Source organism: Tenrec ecaudatus, chromosome 18, assembly GCF_050624435.1.
Source record: "Tenrec ecaudatus isolate mTenEca1 chromosome 18, mTenEca1.hap1, whole genome shotgun sequence".
Classification (NCBI taxonomy): domain Eukaryota; kingdom Metazoa; phylum Chordata; class Mammalia; order Afrosoricida; family Tenrecidae; genus Tenrec; species Tenrec ecaudatus.
The window spans coordinates 22,974,233-22,991,149 of record NC_134547.1 but is presented as its reverse complement, the minus strand read 5'-3'; the positions used below and the strand labels follow the sequence as shown (position 1 = coordinate 22,991,149).

The 16,917-nt window shown below is 39.7% G+C and overlaps 1 protein-coding gene and 1 pseudogene across 1 annotated transcript in view; one reads left to right on the top strand and one right to left on the bottom strand.

Annotated features, from left to right (window-relative positions):
• Positions 1 to 16,917, bottom strand: part of ZNF30 (zinc finger protein 30) — a 154,442-nt gene that overhangs the window by 119,936 nt on the left and 17,589 nt on the right. Inside the window, exon 6 of the mRNA XM_075537137.1 lies at positions 5,959 to 7,722. Coding sequence (XP_075393252.1) covers positions 6,440 to 7,722 — 1,283 coding nt within the window. The 3' untranslated portion in view covers positions 5,959 to 6,439. Of the gene's footprint in view, positions 7,723 to 16,917 lie in introns of the transcript that reaches the window.
• Positions 11,929 to 12,396, top strand: LOC142432083 (FUN14 domain-containing protein 1 pseudogene; annotated as a pseudogene).

Here is a 16,917-nt window from a genome sequence, read left to right as displayed (position 1 = left end):
AACATGGTAGTGGGACAGGAGGAAAGCATAAGGAAATAGAGGAAAGGAGCAGGAGGCAAAGGGCATACATAGAAGCCTAAATACAGACATGTACATATGTAAGTATATCTAAGATAATGGGGGAAATAGACCTATGTGCATATATTTATAGGTTCAGTATTAGGGTAGCAGGTGGACATTGGGTCTCCTCACGCGCACTCAGTACAATAGCACCTTGCTCAGCTAAACGGTCATTCCATGATACCCACCTTCCTGACATGATCGCTGAAGACAGACGTGTGCATAAGCAAACGTGGTGAAGAAAGTTGATGGTGCCCGGCTATCAAAAAGATATAACTTCTGGGGTCTTAAAGGCTTGAAGGCAAACAAGCAGCCATTTAGCTCGGAAGCAACAAAGCCCGCAGAGAAGAAGCACACAAGCCTAAGTGAGCATGAGGTATTGAAGGGACCAGATAGCAGACACCAAAGAACAAAAACCATCATTGTGTGATCATCTTCTCCACATAAAACACTGAAGACGAATGTGTGCATAAGTAAGTGTGGTGAAGAAGGATGATTGTGCCCGGCTATTGAGAGATATAGCATCTGGGACTTAAAGGCTTGAAAGTAAACAAGCGGCCATCTAGCCCAGAAGCAGCACACCAACATGTGTGATCCTGAAGGGCTGAGGGGACCAGGTTTCAAGCAACAAAGGCAGGGGGAAATATCATTCATATCGTGAAAGAGGGGAGTGTGTGATGGGGACTCAATGCCCAAGTTTAGACAACTGGACATCCCTTGCAGAGGGTAGTGAGGAGGAGATGAGTAGCAGTGTAGCAGTAATGAAACTTACAACCTTCCTCTAGTTCTTAAACGCTTCCTTCCCCCCAAATATCATGATCCCAGTTCCACCTTGCAAACCTGGTTAGACAAAAGGATGCGCAGCGGTACAGTTGGGATCTGGAAACACAGGAAATCTAGGCCAGATGAACCCCCCAGGACCAACGGTGAGAGTGGCAATACTGGGAGGGAAGAAGGTGTAGAAAGGGGGAACAGATCTCAGGGATCTACATATAACCTCCTCTCTGGGGGATGGACAACAGGAAAGTGGGTGAAGGGAGACACCGGGCAGTGTAAGATAAGATAAAACAATAATTTATAAATTATGAAGGGTTCATGAGGGAGGGGGGAGCGGGAAGGGAGGGGGAGGGAAAAAAGGAAAATGAGCTGATTCCAGGAACCCAAGCGGAAGGTGAATTTTGAGAATGATGAGGGCAACGAATGTTTAAGGGTGCTTTACTCAACTGATGTGTGGATTGTGATGAGTTGTATGAGCCCCAATAATATGATTTTTTAAATGTGTGCAGCTCTAGAATTAGAATAACAAAAAGGAAAACATGCTTACCATATCTTAAGCTGAAAAACTCAAGAAAAAATTCAAACATTGAGTTCCAATATTAAAAGTTTCTATGGGTAAAATATTGAACAATGCAGTAAGCATGAAAAGAAGATGGAAAAAATACAGATTAACTGTACCAAAAATAATTGGTCAACATTAAACCATTTCAAGAGGTATCCTATGAACAAGAAGTTCAAGCTGCACTGAAAGCATTAGCCAAAAACAAGGCTTTGAGAATTTATGGTATATCAATAAATATGTTTCAACAAATCAATGAAGAACTAGAAGCACTCACTCATCTATGCCAAAAAATGTGGAAGACAGCTACCTGGCTAACTGACTGGAATAGATCCATATTTTTAACTATTCCAAAGAATATCTGTTATTTCTTAACAGAGTGTGCAAGTTGTAGAACACTATCGTCGATATCACATGCAAGTAAAATGTTGCTGAAGATCACCTAACAATGGTTGCAGCAGTGCATTGACAGGAAGCTTCATTAATTGAGGCCAGATTCAGAAGAGGATTTGGGAAAAGGCCTATAGTTGCTGATGTCAAAGTAGAGAATAACCGAAAAGTGTTTACTTGTGTCTTATTGACAATGCTATTAGATTTTTTGGACCTTAACAAATTAAGGATAGCCATTAAAAGAGTGGAAATTTAAGAATACTTAATTATGCTCATGTGGAATTTGTACATGAATCAAGAGGTAGTTGTATGAACAGAACAAGGGAATATTGCCTGGTTTAAAATCGAGAAAGGAGTGTGTCAGGGTTGTGTCTTCTCACCATACTTAATTCATCTGTTTGCCAAGCAAATCATCAGAAAACCTTGATTATATGAAGAGGAATACAGTATCAGGTTTGGGTAAAGGCTTATTAGAAATCTGCAGTATGCAGATGGCAAAACCTTACTGGTTAAAAATGAGCAGGACTTGAAACATTTGCTGAGGAATCCTGAAAATAGACTTCGGATTTGGGGGCACTGCATCAGACCTGATTGGAAAACATTCATAAGGAGCAGCAGGCATCTGGAACTACTCAGGATATTTTTTTCCCATGTCTATCTATATAAGACAGGCAGGATAAACAATCCAAAGGAAAAAATGGGACTAATGGTTCTGAAGAGTAGGAGGTAGGGGAAAGGTGGGGCGGAGGTGGGGACTCAACAAACTCAGGGACAAGGAAACAACAATTTATCTAAAATTGATGGCCAGAAGGGCATAGCATGCCTGGTGGGGTTTGATCAAGTGCAATTTATGCAATAGGAAGTAGAGAGTTGAATGAAGGCCGAACATAATAATGGGACAGAAGAAAAGTAAAGGAAATAGAGGAAAGAACTAGGAGGCCAAAGACATTTATAAAGGTATAAACATAGGCATGTACATGTTAATATATAATGATAGGGATATAGGTCTATATGTATAGGTTAAGAATTAAGGTAGCACAGACATTGGGCTTCTACTCAAGTCTTTCCTCAATGCAAGAACACTTTGCTCTAATAACCTGGCATTCTGTGATGCTTACCTTCCCAACAAGATTGCTAAGACAAAATGGGTTCATAAGCTAATGTGGTGAAGAAAGCTGATGGTGCCTGGCTATTAATAGATATAGTATCTGGGGTCTTAAAGGCTTGAAGTCAAACAAGCAGCCATCTATAAGGAAAGCAACAAAGCCCACATGGAAGAAGCACACCAACCAGTGTGATCATCATGTCGACTGGGATTCAGGTTTCACGCATTGAAAGACCCAAAACAAGCAACCATTTTGATGAGAATGAGGGAGGTTGGAATGGAGACCCAAAGCCCATCTGTAGAAAATTGGACATCCCTCACAGGAGGGTCACAAAGAAAGGAGGAATCAACCAAGGTGCAGTATAGCACCGACAAAACACACATTCCTCTATTTCTTTAATGCTTCCTCCACTCTACTGTCATGACTTCTATCTTACAAATCTGGCTAGACCAGAGCATGTACACTGGTACAGATAAGAGCTCTCAACACACAGAATCCAGGGCAGATCAACCCCTCAGAACCAATAATGAGAGTACTGATACCATGAGAGTAGAGGGAAGGTGGGAGGAAGAAGGGAGAGAAAGGGGGAACTGATTACAATGATTGATGTACAACCCCCTTCCCCAGGGGGATGAACAAGAGAAACGTGGGTGAAAGGAGACAGCAAACAATGTAAAATATGAAGATAAAAATTATCAAGGGATCACAGGGTGGGAGGGAGAAAAAGAGGAGCTGATACCAAAGGCTCAAGTAGAAAGAAAATGTTTTTGAAACATGCACAAATATGCTTGATACAGTTGATGTATGGATTGTTATAAGAGATGTAAGAATCCCCAATAAAATGATTTATTAAAATTAAAAATGATCTGTGGGTTAAGATATTATTAGTCCTTGAGGGCAATGAATGTACAGATGTGCTTTATACAATTGATGTGTATATGAATTGTGATAAGAGCTGTATGAGCCCCTGGTCTTAAAGGCTTGAAGATAAACAAGCGGCCATCTAGCTCAGAAGCAACAAAGTCCACATGGAAGAACACACCAGCCTGTGTGACGAGTGGTCCCGAAGGAATCAGTTACCAGGCATCAAAGAACAAAAAATCATATCATTGACTGCACACCTCCATGAAGACAAATGGGTGCATAAGCAAATGTGGTGAAGAAAGCTGATGGTGCCCGGCTATCAAAAGAGATAGTGTCTGGGGTCTTAAAGGCTTGAAGGTGAACAAGCGGCCATCTAGCTCAGAAGCAAAAAAGCCCACATGGAAGAAGCACAGTGGCCAGTGCGATCACGAGGTGCCAAAGGGACCAGGTATAAGGCATCATGCAAAAAAAAAAAAGATATATGTGTGTATATGTATATATATGTGTGTGTATGTATGTATATATATACCATATTGAATGAAGGGGGAAGTGCAGAGTGGAGACCCAAGGCCCAAGTGTCAGCCAATGGAGATCCCCTCATAGAAGGGTTTAGGAGAAGAGATGGGTTAATTAGGGTGCGAGGTAGTACCGATGAAGAACACAGCTTTCCCCCAGATCCTGGATGCTTCCTCCCCCCCAACTACCATGATCCGAATTCTACCTTGCAGGACTGGATAGGGCAGAGGTTGTACACTGGTACATATGAGGGCTGGAGGCACAGGGAATCCAGGGTGGATGATACCTTCAGGACCAGGAGTGTGAGGGGCGATACTGGGAGGGTAGAGGGTGAGTGAGTTGGAAAGGGGGAACTGATTACAAGGATCCATATGTGACCTCCTCCCTGGGAGATGGGCGGCAGAGAAGGGGGGGAAGGGAGACTCCGGATAGGGCAAGATATGACAAAATAACGATGTATAAATTACCAAGGACACATGAGGGAGGGAGGGGAAAAAAAAGAGGACCTGATGCAAAGGGCTTAAGTGGAGAGCAAATGCTTTGAGAATGATTGGGGCAGGGAATATATGGATGTGCTTTATACAACTGATGTATGTATATGTATGGATTGTGATAAGAGTTGTATGAGCCCCTAATAAAATGTAAAAAAAGAAAAGAGGAGAAAAAAAAGAAAACGATTAGGGCAAAGAATGTACAGATGTGCTTTATACAATTGATCTATGTATATGTATGGACTGTGATAAGAGTTGTATGAGCCCCTAATAAATTGCTTAAAAAATAATTTAAAAAAAGTAAAAATATATAAATTAATTAAAAATATACTATTAGTCTTATCTATTCATGAAATAAGATTCTTATTTACTTCCTACCTACTGGTAGGGTCTGAACATCCACTGAAATGTGTGTATAAATTAAATATTTCATTAAAAATTGCAAAATGGCCAAAACCCATCTGCAGAGGATCTGTTCAACTGAGCCACTGGCAGATCCGCTCTAGCCATAGGCAAGAGTTGAGATTAACCTTACTATCAGGCAAAGACCATTGTAATGTTGATTATGCTGATTACATTCAAAACTTGGCTAGTTTGACCACCTTATAGACGCGACTTGACTTTGTTCCGGGTGCAAGTACTTCTTACTGGTTCTATGACAGAAAATTCTTCCCTGGCTTTTGGACTATTGTTGGGGGTCTTTTCCTTCTTACACATTAATAGTTTTGTCTGTAAACTATTGTTTCACCTTACCTCTTAGTGCGATTTTGTTTTCTGTGGGGTCTCCCAGCTGTGAAGCACAGTAGTAGTGGAGGAATAATGATCCTAACAGATACAAGGGGATATAGGGAATACGGGGTGGGGGGAGAGGAGGAAGGGAAAGGGGACTTCCGGAGTAACTAATGAAGATGGTAGGGGGAGGGAGTACTAGAACAGATTGTAACTGCATGAATCATCTTAAGGTACTTTGACCATGGGGGAGGGGAAATGTTCTAAAATTAATGTGGGGGTAACTGTACAATTCTCCACGATATGACTGAATGTTTGAACTACTACGTTATATGATATGTAAGTTACTTGCAAATAAAACTGCTGGAAAAAATAAAAATAAAGTATCACTGTAAGCATACATACACACAAAAGAATTGTGAAACAGTGACATTTTTCTAACTCTAGAATTTTTTCTGCATTTATTAGAATTTTATTAGAATTCTCTAATAAGAAGCAATCCCCTGGTTGTGCTGACATACAGTTACCCTGACAAACAAGTAGCAAAGGATATGACTTTATTCCTTTTCATTTACCAATGTAAATCAGAAGCTGATGTCCAGGCAACTTCCATAGGTATATGGAAGATGAAAAACATAGATGAAAAACATAGATGATAGATGAAAAATGTTGATAGATGTTAAGATGAAAAAACATAGATGATAGAACAAAATCTCTTTAATATACACTCAAGAGATTTATTTATTTTTTCAGAATGAATTTTGTAACATGGTTTGAGAGGTGATAGAAAGCTTTATAGGCACTAACACAATTTTTCCTTTTAATAAAACTTCTGGTGGGTTAGTTAAGATTAAAGTAAAAGGGATTCATATGGTCAAATACTTTTCTTCTAGAATTTCTCTTGCTCCTTAACACAAAATTCAAAACAGAAGATTTTCTTAAACTTACTAAATTACATTATGAATTCTCTGATGGTAAGTCAGGTGTGAATGTTGTCTAAACGCCTTCTTACACTCCTTACATTCATACGGTTTCTCACCAGAATGAATTCTCTGATGTTGAATAAAAGATGAATAAAGTCTAAAGGCCTTCCCACATTCCTTACAATCATAGGGTTTTTCACCAGTATGGATACTCTGGTGCTGAGTAAGTTGTGAGAGCAACCTAAAGGTCTTCTCACATTCTTTACATTTATAAGGTTTCCCACCAAAATGAATACTCTGATGTTGAGTCAGCTGTGAAAACAGTCTAAAGGCCTTCCCACAATCCTTACATTCATAGGGTTTCTCTCCAATATGAATACCCTGATGTGAGATTAGTTCGGAATAACGACGGAAGAATTTCTGGCATTCCTTACATTCATAAGGTTTTTCACCAGTATGAATTCTCTGATGGACAGTTAGATGATATCCACGGTTAAAAGTCTTCCCACATTCCTGACATTCATAAGGTTTTTCGCCAGTATGAAGTTTGTGATGTATTCTAAGGCCTGTACTACACAGGAAAGTCTGCCCACATTCTTTACATTCATAGCACTTCTCAGTAACATTGAGTCTTTGATGTCGAGTAAGATGTGCATACTGTCTAAAAGCTTTCCCACATTCCTTACAATCATAAGGTTTCTCACCCGTATGAATCCTTTGATGGAGACTGAGCTGTCCTCGCACTTGAAAGGCTTTCCCACATTCTTTACATTTATATGGATTCTCACCAGTATGAGTTTTCTGATGTACCCGAAGGTCTGGCCCACACATAAAGATCTTTTCACATTTTTTACACTCATAGATTTTGTCAGAAGCATGACTTCTCTGGTGTCGACTAAGGTGTGCATACTGTCGAAAGGTTTTCCCACATTCTTTACATTCACATGGCTTCTCTCCAGTGTGTATTCGCTCATGGAGAGTAAGTTGTATGCGTGCTCTAAAAGCCTTCCCACATTCCTCACATTCATGGGGCTTCTCTCTATTATCACGTCTTTGATATTGAGTAAAGGTTGCACGTTTTTTGTATGTGGGCATTTTTTCACAGGTGGTTTTCATTTGCCTAAAATATGTCTCTTGAGCATATTTATGCCCCTCAAAATTCTTTTTAAGTTCACACTCTTTGCCAACAAAGGAATCTTCAAGACCTTGTTTTCTAATTCTTTCCTTTATCTTCCACTGGGATAAATTAATTTCAAAAACGTCCTTTTCTTGAAATAATTTGTTAGTATCATATTTGGATTCCAAATCTGAAAGAAACAAGAAGGTAAATGCACGACAGTCTCTTATTCCAGATAAGTAAACAAACAAACAAATAAAACTTTCATAATGAAGAAAACAAACCCCAGCTGAACAGCATGAACCAGAGAACTCTAAAATAACCCTATAATTTGAAAAGGCTGAAAGGTACAAAGAAAATGAGAAGAGTTCATGTAAAAGGTAAGAGATTAAGAAAGTAGATGAGAAGAGGAGTTATTAAAGATAGATGTGGATTGAAATCAACCTGGGAGCACATGCCACACTTGGTTGCACATAACCAGAACAACTTGAATAACCTGACCACTTAAACATATACAGAATATTTTAGGGTACAAGAGACCCCAAATCTCAATATAATTTAAGGAGAATATACATGAGCTGTATGTTTACCAAAGAGTCAGCCACGCTTGTTTCCTAAATGGTTTATGACAGTTCTTATCATTGTCAGCAGTGAAAATCATTCTTTCAAGACAACCACTTGTATGAAATTAAGTCGAATGCTTTGGGACTATTGGCCATAAGTGCACATTACATTGCTGTCAAAGTAGGCACAGGTGAAAAACTAGAACAAGATCGCTGAAAAATATAAAAAGGAAATTGGATTCTGTACTAAGACAGCTTCATAACTTTATTTAGCTCCTGGTCCCACGTTAAAGAGACTGAAATTGGGAATAAAGCCTATGCATGATATGTGATTTAATCAAGAAAAGGTTAGCTGGACCTACATAGAAAGAAAAGGCCTTAAGATTGAGTATTTAGATGTAAATATTTTATTATTTAAAGTTAATGAACCAAATATTAGTTTGAGTTCTATTGGGTCAAGGAGGTCCCCCCCCACCCCATTTAGCGCTACAAATGTGGGGAAAAAAACGGAAGTCCATCTTAGGTCACAAAAACAGATATGAGATTTCTCTCTCTTTTCTTTATGGGGTGGGTAGTGCTTTGTCTTAAAAAAAATTTTTTAATTGGGGCTCTTACAACTCTTATAGCATTCCATACAGCAATTGAATCAAGCATATTTGTACATATGTTGCCATCAATATTTCCAAAACACTTTTTTCCCTGCTTGAGCCCTTGGAGAGATTTCACTTTTCCTGATATCAGCTTGAAAGGCAAAATAAGAAGAGAATCACCTGGTTGTGAAATTGTTTCTTGAGATATTACCATATATACTCGTGTATAAGTCAAGTTTTTCAGCACATTTTTCATGCAGTTTTTGTGGTAAAATTAGGTGCCTTGGCTGATATTCAGGTTGGCTTATATTCGGGTATATATGAGATGTCTTTAATAATCTTTCTTTGACATAAAAAATTCAGAATTCAAAATATTTAAGATCAGGGAGTCTAAGTAAAATTAACACCCATACCAGTGCTATCAAAAGATATGAAAATGCACAGAAAGGACTATAGGGCCGACAAGAGTTCAAAACATGATGTCCCCACGCTGGAACATAGAGCGACAGAGGACAATACTAAGTACACACAGTGGGGAGTGATTCCGGTCTGAACTCCCCAGAGTGGGGCGCACCAGGAAGGTAACATAACAGATCAGCAACGGGAGCAAAGTGAAGCCACATAGCCCGTGAGTAGCCCCTCAAGTAGACTTCAGGCTAGGAGGGGCAGTTCCCAGAACCCCCCCAGTGGACAAACCTGGAATTACGTATGTTAAAAAATTTTTTTTTTGCTAGTTATTTATTTATGTTCTCTTTTAAATTCAGTCTTTTATTTTCTTTTTGTTTTGTCTCCATTGTTGTTGGTTTGCCTACCCAGATAAAGTAGGCATGAGAAGGAAGTACGAGGAGAAAGCAACTGGACAAACGGTTCAGGAAGGACTGGGGGGAAAGAGGAGGTGGGAGAAGGGAGTGGTGAGCACAAAACACCATAGACAGAGGAATAACTAGGGAATTTAAAATCAACAATTAGGAGGATGTAAAGATCCTAGGGGTGTTGTAGCAACAGCAATCTATGTGAGAGGAATTACTAAGAGACAGAAGAAGGACAAGCATGATGATGGGGCAGGAGGAAGGTAAAAGGAAACAGAGAAAAGATCTAGGGAAGCAAAGCTATGGATAGAGGTATAAACATGGGTATGAACATAAAACATGGGTATGCACATATGTAAAGATATTAATAAAAATAGAGGTATTGGTCTATGTACATATATTTATATGGCAATTATTGTAGTTACATAATTTGGTGTCAACTTGAGTGTCAATCAGGTTACAGCTTGATGACCTCATTTAGAGGAGCTACAGAGATAAACAGCTTGCTGGAGGTGGGACACTCACTCCCTGCAAGACCTTCCTGCTGACAAGACACATGGAGCTGCGCCAGAGCCCTGGAGCTAAAGGAGCCATGTGGAGACCCCTGCTATGCTGAGATCCACTGCCACTGGATCCACAAGGCTTCACATCCACTGGCCTGTGATCTTCCTGCATTTGGCATCATGGCATGTGTTTCGTGAGTCTGAAGAGGACTCTATAGATTGGTATCAGGCATGGGCTAAAGTCAGACTTATGGACTTGATCTGGATTGGGCGGGGATGTTTTCTCAATATACAATTGCTCTTTTATATAAAGCTCTGTCTTATACAAATATGAATATCTCTGGATTTGCTTTTTAGTCTACTCGGACTAACGCAGCAATACATTGAGGTAGTAGACCGACTTAGGGTCTCTGCTCAAGCCTTCCCTCAATGCAAAAACACTTTGTTCTAACAAACTGGCATTCTGTGATGTTTACCTTCCTGACATGATCACTGAAGACAAAATGGGTACATAAGCTAATGAAGTGAAGAAAGCTGATGGTCCCTGGCTATCAAACAATAGTGTCTGGGGTCTTAAAGGCTTGAAGTTAAACAAGTGGCCATCTAGCTAAGAAGCAATAAGCCAACATAGAAGAAGCACAACAGCTGGTGTGATCACGAGGTGTTGATGGGATCAGGTAACAGGCATCAGAAGACCACAAACAAACAAACAAAACATATTCCTGAGAACGAGGGGGGTCAGAGCAGAGACTCCAAACCAATCTGTAGACAATGGGACATCCCATCACAGAAGGGTCCCAAGGTAGGGATGAGTAGTATAGCACCCATGAAACACACAACATTTCTCTGGTTCTTTGAGGCCTCCTCACCCCCACTATTATGATACAGCCCTGCTTTTCACTTCGCGTTAGACCGGAGCACATACACTGGTACAGATAAGCGCTCAGGACACACAGAATCCAGGTCAGATAAACCCCTCAGGAATAGATATGGGAGTAGTGATAGCAGGAGAGTAGGGGGAAGTGGTGGGAGAAGTGGAGGAAGGGGAATCGATCACAATGATTGAAACATACCACCACCCCCCCAAGGGGGACAAACAACAGAAATGTGGGGGAAAGGAGACAGTAGGTGGTATAAGATATGAAAGGAATAATAATTTATAATTTATCAAGGGGTCACAAGGAAGGGAGGGTAGGGAAAAGAGGAGCTGATACCAAGGGCTCAAATAGAAAGTAAATGTTTAGAAAATAATGATGGCAACATATATACAAATATGCTTGATACAACTGATTTATGTTATGGATTGTTATAAGAGCTGTAGGAGTCCCCAATAAAATGATCTTAAAATATATACATATATATGAAAATGTTAGAAGTCTATTATGACAGAAGAGCACTTATGAAACTAAATATTGGTTAAATGTTACACAATGCATTCTTAAGTTCCAATAAAATACTGAGTAGCTGCCACATTCTGAGTCTCGGCACTTATTTCATCGAGGAATCAGAAGAATTTAAAAGAAAAATATTATCCATATTTTTTGTAGTATATATATTGTACTTCTTCCCATCTACTAAAAACAATTATCCTCTCCCTCTATTAATTTTCCTTTTTGAAATTATTCCTTTCAGCTCACAAACATGCTCTAATATCTCTTATCTTAAAATATGCATTTGCTTCCTTCTTTTATTTAATTAAAGGATCATTTTATTGGGGATTCTTCCAATTTTATAACAATCCACACATCAACTGTGTCGAGCATATTTGTACACAGGTTGCCACCATTCTTTTCTAGCCATTTACTTTCTATTGAGCCCTTAGCGTCAGCCACTCTTTATTCCCTCCCCAGCCCCCACCCTCGTGACCCCTTGATCTGCTTCCTTCTTAAGGCAAAATTTCACCACTAAGAAAATGTGGGGTCGGCGGAATCATGGCGACCCAGAACCCCCCTCCCCAAGACTATGAAAGTGATGATGAGTCTTAAGAAGTGTTAGATTTAACTGAGTACGCCAGAAGACACAACTGGTGGAATCGAGTGTTTGGCCGCAGTTCAAGACCCATGGTAGAAAAATACTCAGTAGCCACTCAGATCGCAATGGGTGGAGTGACTGGCTGGTGTGCTGGCTTTTTGCTCCAGAAAGTTGGAAAACTTGCAGCAACTGCAGTAGATGGTGGCTTTCTTCTCCTTCAGATTACCAGTCACAGTGGATATGTCGAGGTTGATTGGAAGAGCGTTGAAAAAGATGTGAACAAAGCAAAAAGACAGAGAAAGAAATGTGCAAATAAAGCAGCACCTGAAATCAACAATATCATTGAAGAAGCAACAGAATTTATTAAACAGAACACCGTGATGTCCAGTGGACTCGTGGGGGTCTTTTTGCTAGGACTTGCGTCATAATGACAGGAATGCTGTAACACAGTGGATGCAGCTGGGACAAGAGCAGTGGTGGAATCAGGGTGCTGTCTCAGCAGCATCTGCCACCGGCTTCTCTGGAGCAAGGAGCAACAAGAAGCTGGACAATACTGAATTCACTACTTTATTGTTTTGCCTTCCTGAAGCCTGGCAGAGTATTATCTGCTGTAAAATACCCGGTATCCTATGTGTATAATAGTATTCTTGAGCAAAACATGGTTAGACTTCATCATTTAAAAGAATATAGCCCCCTCCCTGGGGGATGGACAGCAGAAAGGGGGTGAAGGGAGACGCCGGACAGTGTAAGATCTGACAAAATAATAATCATTTATAAATTGTCAAGGGCCCATGAGGTAGGGGGGAGCAGGGAGAGAGGGGAAAATGAGGAGCTGATACCAAGGACTCAAGTGAAAAGCAAATGTTTTGAGAATGATGATGGCAACAAATGTACAAATGTGCTTGACACCATGGATGTTTGTATGGATTGTGATCAGAGATGTAAGAGCCCCCAAGAAAAGTATTTAAAAAACAAAAACAACAACAACAAAAAGAATTTGCATCTGTTTCTAAATTAGCCTATAAAATATTATCCATGATTGTAGATAGGGAGAGGGAAAAACAATCTGTTTGTTGGACATAAGTTCAATAAGTGAAATATTATCCTCATTTTATTTAAATAAGATATTCTTCATTATTCTTTCCAGTATAGTAGCAGTGATTAATAATTTGTATTATTGTTTCAATATTAGGAACGAGTCTTAATTTTAAGAAATGTTTGCAATAAACTGAAGAACTGTAACATCCTTTTGTGGAAAGATTTAGAAAGAATAGAATTATTAAGGATGTTAAACAGACTACTGATGTATTTTAATGCCAATTTTTAGGTTTCTTTTCTATTTGAGCTTTAATATACTTATTTTAACCTGAAGTTCTACTTTGCTGAAATAATAATTGTAGTAGACATTTTGAAAGAAAGTCCTCTGAAGCAAACATTACATGTTGAAAGCTACCCGTTCTTTCTTTGTTCCTTTTTTAATGTCTGCAAAAGCATCTTCTTGCATGAATTTCAAGTTTTTAAAAATTTGCTTCTCTTTTCTTTTTTTACATTTTATTAGGGGCTCATACAACTCTTATCTCAATCCACACATATACATACATCAATTATATAAAGCACATCCGTACATCCTTTGCCCTAATCACTCTCAAAGCATTTGCTCTCCACTTAAGCCCTCTGCATCAGGTCCTCTTTTTTCCCCCTCCCTCCCCACTCCCCCCCAAAATTTGTTTTTCATGGTAGTATGGGCAGAAAAAATTTCTGGGTGTATATAGTTGGGCAAGTGATTTATTAACCTTGGATGAACTTCCATTCTCATTTCAGAAATTCCCAATTATTCCTCTGGCCTCTGGTCAAAAAGAGGTAAAGTTCACTTGAATCTGTAGTAGTAGAGGATGAAATCTCTGTTTGAAGAACAGTGACTTTATGTGTAACTAAGAAATGGTCGCTTAAAGAGAACTGTTCCCTTGATCTAGTCTGAGATGTAAGCGGGGAGGATTTATTGGTTGGGCCTTAAGCCAGTTCATTGTGTCTCAGGGCCAACATTACACTCCCTCAGAGACTCCTTTGTTACGTTTTCTGTATTGCTAAGTTTTGTCTGTGGCATTCTAGTTTGGAGTTGTAAAAAAAAAAGCAGAACAACGTGTGTTCGGGGTCTTCAGATTGGAAAGATTTTGCTCAGGCTACCACCTTTCCATAGGCAGTCCCCATCATATATTTCCTGAATTGTAAACATGGCACTTCATGCTTTCAAGATTGATTACAGTCTGAGGGCTTTCATTATTGTTGAGACTCCTTAAAGTTGAGTGTGAGATTATTATTAGATTTCTTCCTTTACTCTCATTAGTGCCTCAGATATAATGCTAAATAAAATTCAGACTTTCTTATATAAAAAAAAGAAAGAAAATGTGGTAGTTACATAATCTGTTGTCAGCTTGCGAAGATTAAGAGTGAAGGGGTGGAGTTTAGCCTGTCAGTCAGGTCACAGCTTGATGACCTCATTGGGAGGCGTGAAGGAGATAAATAGCTCACTGGAGGCGGGACACACACTCACTCTCTGGGAGACATTGAGGTGACAAGCCACATGGAAACAGGCTGAGGGTAGCCAGAGGCTTGGAGACGGAGAAGGCACAGGGAGACCCTTGTCAGTGCTGAGGTGCTCACAACGCCACTGGATCCACAAGACTTCCCATCCATTGGCCTGTGATCTGCACTTAGCATCATTGCATGTGTTTCGTGAGTCTGAAGAGGACTTTATAGATTGGTATCAGACATATGGGCTAATATCAGATGTATGGACTTGATCCGGACTGGGCTGGGATGTTTTTGCAATATTCAATTGCTCTTGTATATAAACCTCTTTTTAATACACATGAGTGTCTATGAATTTGTTTCTCTAGTCTACTCAGACTGACACAGAAACCTTAATGATGCTAAGCACTAAACACTGGGTTGAAAACCAAGAAAGACGATGCTGCCTGTTCCTGTAAAGATTTATATTCTTGGAAATCTTAGGGTACGGTTCTATTCTTCCCCACAGAGGCCACCATGAGTCAGAGTCCTCTGGAAGGTTACAGGTTAATTTTCACCATTACAGGCGTCCCGGTGGCACGGTGGTGAAGCAGTTGGCTGTAAATACCAAGGCCAGTGATTTAAACGTAGCAGCCAGTCACTGGGTTGGAATATGTGGCAGCCTGCTTCCATAAAGATTGAAAATATTGTGCGACAGTTTTATTCTGTCCTTGTGGAGTTCCCATCATGACAGAATTTTGTAAAACCAATGACGGTTTCGTAGCAAATACCTTTTCAACGACACAAAAGAGCACTTTTTCAACAACACAAAGGACATACACATGGACTTTGCCAGATGGACTCCACAGAAATCAAACTGACTACATCTGTGGGAAGAGACTATGGAGAAGTTCCATATGAACAGATAAAACCAGTCTAGGGGCTGACTGTGGAACAGACCCTTAATTTCTCAGATGTAAGTGCTGGATAAAGCTGAAGAAATTTAAGACAATCCATGAGAGCCAAAACACGTCCTTGAGCCTATCCCACCTGAATTTCAAGAACATCTGAAGAACAGATTTGATTCACTGAAATCTTGACAGAAGACCTGCTGAGCTGGGGGAGGACATTGAAATCATCATTCATGAAGAAAATGACAGGTCATTAAAAAGATAGGAAAGGAGGAGCTGATGCCGGGGCTTAGGTGGAGAGCAAATGTTTTGAGAACGATGAGGGTAACGAATGTGAAAACGTGCTTTGTACAATTGATGTCTATGTATGGATTGTGATAAGAATTGTATGAGCCCCCAATAAAATGATTTTTTTAAAAGAATTTCTTCTGAAAATAAAAGACAGGCAAGAAAGAATCAAAGTGGATGCCAGAAGAAACTCTGAAACTTGCAATTAACTGTAGAGTTGCTAAAGCAAATGGAAGAAAGGAGGAAGTCAAAGAGCTGAATAGAAAATGTCAAAGGGCAGCTCAAGAAGACAAATATTATAATGAAATGTGTAACGACCTAGAATTAGAAAAAACCAAAAGGGAACAACACATTCAACATATCTTAAACGGAAAGAACCGAAGAGAAAATTGAACCCTCGCAAGGCAACCTTGAAAGATTCTATGGGCTAAACACTGAATGATGCAGGAAGCATTAAGAAGAGATGGAAAAAATACAGTCACTGTACCAAAAAGAACTAGTCGAAATTCCAGTTTTAGGAGGTAGCAAGAGTCAGCTGAGCAAGAACCAGTGGTGCTGATGGAAGAAGTTCAAGCTGCACTGAAAGCATGATCTAATATCAAGGTTCCAGGAATTGATGGAAAACCAATTGAAATGCTTCAACAATGGATTAGAAGACATCCATATTTGTGCCCATTCCAAAGAAAGGTGACTCAACAGCATCCACAAACTATAGAGCAGTGTCGTTGATATTGCAGACAAGTACAATTTTGCTGAAGATCATCCATCAACTATTGAAGCTAATGCCACAGAAGTAATTGCCAGAGATTCAAACTGGATTCAGAAGAGGACATGGAAACAGGGATATTGTTGCTGATGTCAAATACCAGGAATATATTTACTTGTGTTTGATTGTCTATTCCAAGGCATTTGACTGGACGGACCATCATAAACTATGGATAGCCCTGAGATGAATGGGAATTCTAGGAGACCCAATTGTGCTCGTGTGAAACTTGCACATGGAACAAGAGGCAATTGTGCAAACAGCGCAAAGGAACACTGCATGGTGTAAAATTAGGAAAGGTGCATGTCAGGGGTGTATCTTTCATAGTACTTGTTTAATCAGTATGCTGAGAAAATCATCAAAGAAGCTGGGTTATATGAAGAATGTGAATCAGGATTGGAGGAAGGCGTATCAATAACTTGCAATACGCAGATGAAACAATCTTGTGTACTGAAAGTGAGGAGGACCTGAGGCAGGCA